Consider the following 9,682-nt stretch of genomic DNA (forward strand, 5'->3'; position numbering starts at 1 on the left):
TATATTATAATATCTATATATAATATAGATATTGTATATATATAATATATACAATATATAATACATATATCTCCTCAGTCTCGATGGATCCACATGCTTTGGCTCTATCTTTTCCTATTTTGAGGTAGGACAGGAAGTAATAACACAAGAAAAGGATATCAGGTCATGAGGGGAACATGGGTTTCGGGTGCCCCACCCAACTCAGCAGGAGACTCCTCTTTTCAGAACTTCTGAAGGAAGAAGTGAGAGAAGCGAACCACATCTATGGATCCTCTGTTCTGTGGCAGGCCCCATGCTGGGCAGTTTACACACATTTTCTCATTTTATCCTCACAAAAATCCTATTAGTAGATATTATTATTCTCACTTCATAGATGTAAGACTGAGGCTCAGAGAGGTTAAGGCAGTTTCCTAAGGATACACAGTAACCGATAAAGCAAGCCAGTATTCCACCCTAGGTCTGATTCTAAAGCTTTTGATCCATCCCTTGTTCTATCTTGTTTCCTTGGAACATCTGGCCCCCATTCCCTGATTCTTGACCCTATTCCCTTTTCTTGTTGACCATTCTATCCCTTTGGTCTCTGTAGAACCCCAAACCCAGCTCCGAGGAGATCTCCATGATTGCAGAGCAGCTGTCCATGGAGAAGGAGGTGGTAAGAGTCTGGTTCTGCAACCGACGTCAGAAGGAGAAGCGAATCAACTGCCCTGTGACCACACCCATGAAATCACCCGTCTACAACTCCCGCCTGGTGAGTGATTAGGAACCAAGCTGCCACCAAGCACTGGGGGGAGGGACAGGAATGGTGCCTGGAGGGCAAAGAGTCTTCTCCATCCTGGGGAAGATGGCAGTTGGGAGTTGCGAGGGGCATGCCATAAATAAACAAATAAATAAATAAGCAAAAATATGCCGTATATAGAATCTACATAATATAAACGAGAATAAAGAAGAGTAAGGGGATTGAAAGTAACTGTGGGGAGATGCTTTTTTAATAGAGAGGTCAAAGAGGACCTCCCTGGTCAGGTGACATTTGAGTGGAGCCCAAAGTGTTGAGAAGGAAAGAACTATCTAGAACAAAGAGTGTTCCAGGCAGAGGGACCAGTAAGTAAAAAGACCTGGCATGTTTGAGGGAGAGAAGGAAGCCAGTGTAGTTGGGGCAGGCTGAGGAAGGAGGAGAGAATAGGAGGGAAAGTCAGAGGAGTAACACAGAGCAGACTACCCAAGCTCATGGAGGTCACTGAAAGGACCCTGGCTTTGAGTTTGTATGAAGTAAGCCACTGGAGAACTGTGGGCAAAGAAGTCTGAGCTGGCTGAGGTGGGCTGCCGCGTGGAGAATAATCTAGAAGCAGGACATGGGTGAGGAGAACTACAATACCCAGGCTGAGAATAGAGGTAGCTTAGGCTAAGAAGGTAGCCATGGTGGTGACAAGAAGTGGTTGGATTCTGAATACATTTCAACCATGGAGCCAACAAGATGTGCTGACAGCTCAGATACGGAGTATGAGAAATGAAGCCAAGGTGACTTCAAGGGTTTTGGCCTGAGCAACTGGTCGGAGGTGTTGCCATTTTTTTTTAAGATGATGAAGAATGCCGGAGGTACAGATATGAGGGAAAAGACTACGAATTTGGAGCTGGTCAGATTAAGCTAGACGTGCATCTAAGCATCCAGAGGAAGTGTCAAGTAGACAGTTGTATCTATGATCCTGGAGGTCAGGGCTGGGAATAATTTGCGGTTTAGGCAGACTTGGAAGTTTGGGGAATAAGAAATATCTTCTCCATCCAGGGAGAGATAGTGCCTGGAGGGTAGAGGTGGGAAAGTTCTTCTTCATCTTTGGGGATGATATATACGGTTAGAAGGTTAAGGGAACTGAGGACAATGGCATTGTCCTCAAATCTTCCAGCACTCAAAGATGGGTAAAAATCAGCCTTGTCTGGGGTGGAACATAGCTGTCTCATAAAAATGACACCATTGTTCATTCTTTCACCAAACATTCCTTGACCATCTACTATATATTGATCTTTGTGCAGAGTGCTAGGGTTACACAAATAAATAACATCTCTCCCCTGTCCTGGAGGATCTCACCGCCTAGCAGAGGAGACAGACAAATAAACAAATGAAAAACAACGTGTTAATTTCTCGAGGAGAACTTAGCAGTTGCAGCTAACAAAGCCTTACAAGGTGGTGGTTAGAGTAGGCTTCCCCAAGGAGATAATTAATACCTGAGCTGAGTCTAAAAGGATAAGGAGTGAAGAGGCAAATAAGTGTAGGGTGGAGTTCTCATGGGGGAAAGTATGAGAACAGTAGGATGGAGCAGGGAGAATGAATGTATGACACATTCCCGGAACTAAAGGTGGTTCCCTGTGGAGGGATGTTGAAAGATGAGGCTGCAAGAGACCAGCAAGGGCCAGACTGAGGTGACAATGTGCAATGCTAAGGAATTTGAAGCCTTAGAGGAGTCACTGAAGGATTTTGAGCAGGCCATTGGCACCATCAGATTTGGCTTTTGGAATGATCACTCTGCTGTATAAAGGGTGGTTTTGAGAGACGCAAGACTGGTTGTAGGGAAACCAGCTACAATGTGTTTGCAGTTATCCAGGAGAGAAGTAATGAGGGCCGAAGTAAACCTAGCGGGTAAGAATGAGGGGATGGGAGAGACTCAAGAGATAATTAGAAGGTAGAATTATTAGGTCTTGGGTAATGAATGGGAAATCGGGTGGGGGCAAGGAGAACGATGAAGGAAAGGGAATACTCTGACTCTCAGCCTTCAGGTTGGGTTGATGGGGCAGGTGGTATGCCATTGATGGAACAGAAAAACACAGGGGGGGAGCTGATTTGGGAGTGGGAAAAAGGGACGATTCCCATTCTTTACATCCTTATAATGTACAGTGAAGCCTGTGGGACACCAAGTGGAAATGTCCTTGGGCACCTGGAATTATGGGTCTGGAGGTCAGGAGAGAAGGCCAAGATAGAAACATGGATGGGGGAATCAGAAGCATAAGATGGTGGCTGAAATCCTGGGGGAGGAGGAGCTCAGTTATGGAGTTTGCACAAAGGAACCAAGAGAAAAGTCTAGATCTTAACCCTAGGGAACACCAGCATTTGAGGGACGGGTAAAGGAAGAGGATCAAGGGAGGACACTAAGAAGGAGGAGTCAGAAGAGGCAAGACATTGCAGTGAAGATGTGAGGAGCCCTGTAGGGGTGCTCTGGGAGCCCAGAAGAGCACAGATCAAAGACACTCCAATCAGAATGGAGTTTGGGAGGGCTGACCCCCTAATTTGTTTGCAGAACAAATTAGAAGTTAGTGAGAACAACATACCAGGCAGAAAGAACCATCTGTGAGAAGGCACGGAATTATAAAACAACATGCTGCATTTGGGGAATCGCAAGCATTTCCATCTGGCTGAAGCAAAGGCTTGGGGACTAAGAGAAGTTGATGAGGGCTGGATCACAATGGGCCGCAGATACTAAATTACCCCGCAAGCTCTAGGGAACCATTGAAAATTTGAAGTTGGAGGCAACATGATATTCATTCACGGTTCCTTTCTTAAATATTTATTGAGTACCCACCAAATGTTTGGCATTGGGACACGGGGGTGCACAGGACGCTTAGGATCCCTGCTTGCAGTCCAGAGGGGAAAGTAGACATTGAACAAATGCCCTCTGGGATAAAATCTCCAGAGGGGATGCAGGAGGATTTAGAGGACCTAACCTAGGGCAAGGTGTCAGGGGCTTCTCAGAGGAATGATGCTCAAACTGACGGCCAAAGCGTAAGTAGACAGTAATGGGGGTGCGGGTGCACAGGGAGGAGAGAGTGTAGGGAAGAATATTCTAGGCAGAGGAAAGAGTGTATACAAAGGCCCTGAGGCTGGGCAGGGTGGAAAGAGGAAGCATAGCAGGCTGGAATGGGCTGGAACCCGGGGAGGGTGAATGAGGAGGCAGGAGTGCTGGGCGGGGATGAGGTTATGTCGGGCATGTTAAGGAAATGGAGCCATGTCAGAAGAGCATTGAAATCTTTAAACACAGGGCTTTGGGAAATAGGTTCTCAATTTGGTTCAAGCCCAACCCAGGACACCCACATGGAGAAAAGCAGTGGGAAGCATAGAGGACCTGGGAAGGAGCCTGATTCCTTCTCATCATTCATGCAACACATATTTACTGAGCACCTGCAAAGTTCCAGACATGGTAGTAGACACTGTGGTAGAACTCCTCAGGCATCGTCCTGCCCTTAGGAAGCCGACAGCCTAGTTGGGGAGAAAGATGTTAAATAAGTAATGACCGTTCATGCTCGTGATGTTATGAAGGAAGCAGAGGGAGAAAATGTTCTGACTCTATCTTCTCCTCAGGTCTCACTGGGACAGTCTTCTTGGGACTAGGACATAGTTTCTTCTGCTCTGATATGAAATGATCTCCAGGATATACAGTTAAGCCAAAAAAAAAAGGCACCAACCACTGTGGGCAGAATGCTACCATTTATGTAAACAATTAAAAAGGGGGAGTCATATATACCAAGATATATATATCTGCTTGCATATGCATAGCCTGCCTCCAGAAGGAAACAGAAGAAGCTGGTCACAGTGACTAAATACATTATTTATTTTAAAACAACAACAAATTTCTCAGGTGTGCCAGTAGGGAAGGGAGGAGGAGGAGGAGAGGGAGAGAGCTGGTTGATAACATCTCTTACCACACGGCCCCACACCTGTCCCCACCCTTCGTGGGCCCCCTGCCTACTGAGGAGGCTCCTTGTAAATGGGCAAGTAAGTGAAGACAGAAGAGCCGCAGCTGATTAATTGGGAAATGAGTACATGCTGCATCCTGTTGGGATGGGATGATCCAAACCAGGGAGGGGAGGAACATTGAATCCCAGCTCCCGGAGCAGAACTTCCTTCCAACGTCCTTCCCCTGTCCTTGCCCTGTCGGCGTGAGAAGAATGAAGCAGAGGCAAGGTATGCAGACTTCAGCTCAGAAGAAGAGGTGAACAGCGTCCAGAGACAGTCGGTGACTAACTTCAGGGAGGAAGGCAACTAACATTTAACAAGCCTGGTGCTCTTTGTCAAGCATTGAGGGGGAAGCTCATCTCATTAAATATTAATTAAAAGGAAATATAGGGGAGGTATTAGCTCTGTTCCATGGATGAGAAAACCAGATCTCAGTGGGGTTAGGTCACTTGCCCAAAGTCACATGGAGCGTTATGGTGGAACCAGGTTCTCACCCCCAGATCTGTTGGGCCCCCAAGTCCATTCTTCCTATTACATCTTGTTCTAGGTTGTGCTAAGGGAGTAATCTGAAGGGGGAGAGTCCTGAAGGGCTTAAACTGAATCCTCTTAAGTTCCTTCCCGATCTCAGAGTTGATGATGCTGTGAGGTCTCCAGGGCCAAATGAAAAGCTTCAGCGTCCAAAGTTCAGCCCCTCCAGTTTTTTTCTGGGGAGTTGGGGGTCCTCTCCTACATCAGGCTGGGAAGCTGCTGGGCTCTGCTGCCCTGAGCAAAGGGATCTTTTATAAAAAAAAAAAAAAAAAGAACTGGGGTCTGGCGAATAGATAGCCAACAGACAGTGTCTGCCCCAGCAGGAGCCGAGAGGCACCGCTCATCACCCCACCTGGCCGTGAGGAAGAGCCTTGCCAGGGGCCACGGCAGGGAAGGCAGGGCCCGGTGTCGGCAGCGGGCAGCCCCTGCTGGATTAGGCCAGAGCTGAGCCAATGCTGCCGTGGTCCAGAGGCCTTCTTGTGGAAGTGGGGGATGAAGTGTAGGTTTGGAACTAGGCCGTCATCAAGGAAGCTGAGTCCTGCTGTCTGTCCTCTGGGGGCCCGGCACCCTGGGAGAAGCACTCAAGATCGGAGAAAGAAGCAGACACAGACATTTACAAACTTCTGTTGCCTTTCAGGTCTCTCCCTCTGGGTCTCTGGGCCCCCTCTCTGTCCCTCCTGTCCACAGCACCATGCCTGGAACAGGTGAGCTTTGCCATGGGGTTTCTGAATAACTCCAGAAGTCCTTTCAACAGGGGGATGGTAGAGGTGAACGGTAACTGCTTAGGTCAGCATTCCTTAAATGTCTTTCGAAGGCTAGGAAGATCTGTGCTAGGAGAAGAAGGGTTCCACCATCGAGTAAGTTTGGGAAATGCTGGAGAAGCCAAGATGAAAGCAAGTGTTTGCTTTCTGTCTTAGTTGCCACACTTCTCAGCACCGGAGTGCATTTAACATCCCTAAAGGAGCTGTGTGGAAGGCAGGCCTTCCCAAACCAGTTTCCTACCGAACTCTATTTTTCAAAAAGTACTTAGAGACTTTCAAAGAACTAGGAGGGTGACCATCTGTCTGGAGATGCCCAGGACAGTCCCAGTGTCTGCCTCTTATCCTGACATAATGTTCGACCGCACTGCCTCCCATTCCTCAGAGTGTCTTGGCTTGCTTGGATGGTAAGGTATCTGTCACCTTACTCCCGGAACGCTGTTCGGGAAATCCAAAAATGAGCATCCAAATCTGCCATTTTACAGAGGACAAAAATGTGCTTTGGGGAAGTGAAGCAAGGCACCATGGGCCAGAGTTGCTTAGTGAATGGCCAGGGACTGAGACTTGGGGCTCCTCTCTCCTGGCTGTGCTCTTTCTAGAAGCCTGTGTATCTTTTTTGTGGAAATGGGCACACCAGAGAGGCTGTGCTCTCAGATTCTCTTTCCCTCTCCTGTTCACTGTTCCTCTCTCTCTCCTGCTCCTCTCCTCCTTTCCAAGAGTTCCTGTTCTTTGGCCCCTCCCCTCTCTTGGTCTGGGGCTACATATGCCCAGCCCAGGGTGTGTCCTGGAGTAGGATGATTTTGGCATCTGTCCTTTTGCATTTGGCAAGTCTCAGACCTGCAGAACCAGCCATGCCGCTCTTCAGGGCCCGCGCTGAGAGGAGTATTTATGATGAGAGCCCCTCTGGGGCCGGGTGTTGATGCTAACGTGGCAGGAGGTGGGCAGGTGGGTGGGAGTCCGGGAGAAGTGGGAGTTCTCTGGGGAGACATGTCTGAGGGCCATGTCAGGAGGTCCCAGGACCCAGCAGCATCATTTTCCCCTTGTTTTTGCCTCTCTTCATCCTCAGTAACGTCATCCTGTTCCCCTGGGAACAACAGCAGGTCTTCATCTCCCGGCTCAGGACTCCAGGCCAACAGCCCCACTGCATCTCAAAATAACTCCAAAGTGGCAGTGAGCTCCTCCAGTTTTAACTCTTCGGGGTAAGGTGGAGGAGAGAGTACCGCGACATCCTAGCAGGGTCAAGGGACACGCGAGAAGTTGGGTCCATAGCTCTGGAAAGAAAGCTCGTCACAGGGCTGGAAAGGGGAGTGGGGTGGCAGGGGTGGGGAGACAGAGTGGACAGCTGGGCTGGACCATGTCCCTAGGGAGTGGGCTTTAAAGAGAAGCTTCGGCCAGGGAGCAGTCCTGGCAAGGAGCTGATGTCAACAAAGCCAAAATTTCCATCCTCACTGGGAGGGTGGAAATTTCCAAACACTCCTGTTAGAAAGGGCCAGGTCCTTCAGTGGGCTTAGGAGTGTTCTTCTTCATGCCGGGAACCCTGTTCTTGAGGTGTTCCGACGTGAGCCGGAGTGGCCAAGTGTGGCTGACAGAACGAGAGAGAAGGACTACCGCTCCCTCGCTCGAGCTCCCACCTGTGATGCAGTGAAGGCAGTGGCCTCTGGGGCCCACGAGTCTGCTCCTTTTGAAAGCTATTCTCGCAGCACGTGCCTTGAGAGATTCTTCCCTGAGTCAGAACAAAGCAGAGATTTGAAAATTAGGCAGTCACCCTGTGGGAAGAGATGAATCCTCTTGTCCAAACCCAGGCCATTCAGCAAGGCAGCCAGCTCTTACCAGCCCACGGTTGCACAGCCCAAAATATTGGGGCTCCTCAACCTCTCCCACCAAAAAAGGAGGAAAAAAAACCCATATAATGTACATTTTTAAAAAATGTTTTGAGATAGAATTCACCTACTGTAAAAATTATCATTTAAAGTGTACGACGCCTGGATTTTAGTGTATTCACAATTTTGCATAACCATCACCATAATCTAATTCCAGAAAGAAACCCCATACCTGTTAGGAGTTCGCTGCCCATTCGCCCCTTCCCTCATCCCGTTAGCAGCTTTAGGATTGACTTGCTTTTTCTTCCTTCCAGATCTTGGTACAGATGGAATCATCCCACCTACCTCCACTGAGGCCAAAAAGTTTCTCTGAATCCACCTGGCCCTGCATGTCCCCCTGGGAGGAAGGGAATTACGCCCTCTCTGTATGGACAGATTACTGTCAGAAGAGTGGAAGAGAATCCCCACTGTCAACCCAAACTCTTGCTTCTTCAAGAGTGAGGGCCTCCAGAGATCCAAACTGTGACTAAACCATGCACTGGCTCCTAGTGCCCTTGAATCACATCCCCCCCCCCCCCCACCAGGTGTTCACCATTTTCACCTTCTTTCCCTGTCCTCCAATCCTTGTTCCAAATACTTCCCATGGCTTCCCTATGGCAGTAGTCTTTCTGAGAAAGGACACCTTGCCGTTATTTTCCAACTCATCTGTGGGCTTCTGGGGACAGCAGTTTGCCTGGTGTGCCAAACAGCCAGAAGGAGAGATCATGGTTTTGACTCCAAACTTGGCCACAATCTCTGAACCGATCTCTAAAATCTGTGAAAAGATTGGAATCTGATGTCTCCACCAAAGCCTGGATGCTCTCTCTGTTGAGCAAACTTTTCTGACTGACTCTTCATTTCACCCCATGTTCTCTGTAGCCCCGCCCCCTTTTCTAGAACCAAATCCACTCATGATGGCCTTCTCCAGGATCCCTCCTCTTTACAGAAGGCTGAGCCACCCTCAGTCCCATGGGCACAATTCTCTGCCCACAGGTGCTCTTCTGTGTTCTACACCTGCCCCAGAGTTCAGGAGTGTTTATTCCTTCTCTCCTTCCTTGTCCTTATCTGGTCCTCTCTCCCTTCCCCTGCCTGCAGGAGGAAGAACAGAAAAGCAAACACATAACAATTATGTTGGCAAAATACCTGTATATAGCCCCTTCTTGTTTTTGCAGCTACGTTCTCTCCTGAATGTGGAATTTTCCAGCAAAATGTTTAACTCAGGTGTGAATTTTGAAGATATCTCTGTAATATTTTATCTCCTTTTTAAAAAAAGAAAAAGAAAGGAAAAAAAATGCCAAAGTGTGAAATACTGTGCTACCTTCCACAAGAGAGTTCCCACATGGGCTGGGAATATTTGTTGACTTCTCGGGAACATTATCTCTAGTCTCCTTCTTTGTGGGCCAGTGTGTAGAGATGTAACATGAAGCCATTCCAGAAATGGTAAACTTAAAAAAAAAAAAAAAAGACTGTATATCCAAGAAAATGTTGAGATTCAAAGGAATCTCTCTGTTCCTAAATAAATTTGTATAGTTATGATAAAAATGATTCCACTATTGATAAGAAGAGGGTTAGGTTATTGTTCTGTGTCTTTTGTTGAGGGGAGGGGATATGAGTGCATATAGTGAAATGGGATGGGGGGGTACTTGGCTGGCTCAGTCAGTGGAGCATTCAACTCTTGATCTCAGGGATGCGAGTTTGAGCCCCACATTGGGTGCAGAGATTACTTAAAAGAAGTGGGATGGGGAAAAATGTTTCAAATTGGTGCAGTAAGTCTGTTACTCTCCAGACTGAAGCTAAAGATGACAAACATTAATACAGGG

General features: G+C 47.9%; 1 protein-coding gene across 2 annotated transcripts in view; it reads left to right on the plus strand.

Annotated features, from left to right (window-relative positions):
* Window positions 1-9,480, plus strand: part of POU2F3 (POU class 2 homeobox 3) — a 100,474-nt gene extending 90,994 nt beyond the window's left edge. The window contains exons 12-15 of one of the 2 annotated variants that reach the window (XM_035009142.1): window positions 587-748; window positions 5,883-5,949; window positions 7,070-7,202; window positions 8,138-9,480. In XM_035009142.1, the coding sequence (XP_034865033.1) occupies window positions 587-748; window positions 5,883-5,949; window positions 7,070-7,202; window positions 8,138-8,177 (402 nt within the window). In that variant the 3' untranslated portion in view covers window positions 8,178-9,480. The remainder of the gene's footprint in view (window positions 1-586; window positions 749-5,882; window positions 5,950-7,069; window positions 7,203-8,137) is intronic. The other variant, XM_035009141.1, reaches the window with a different exon arrangement.
* The last annotated feature ends 202 nt before the right edge of the window (window positions 9,481-9,682 follow it).

The sequence above is a fragment of the Mirounga leonina genome, unplaced genomic scaffold, assembly GCF_011800145.1.
Source record: "Mirounga leonina isolate KUSES-001 unplaced genomic scaffold, KU_Mleo_1.0 Mir_153, whole genome shotgun sequence".
Classification (NCBI taxonomy): Eukaryota; Metazoa; Chordata; class Mammalia; order Carnivora; family Phocidae; genus Mirounga; species Mirounga leonina.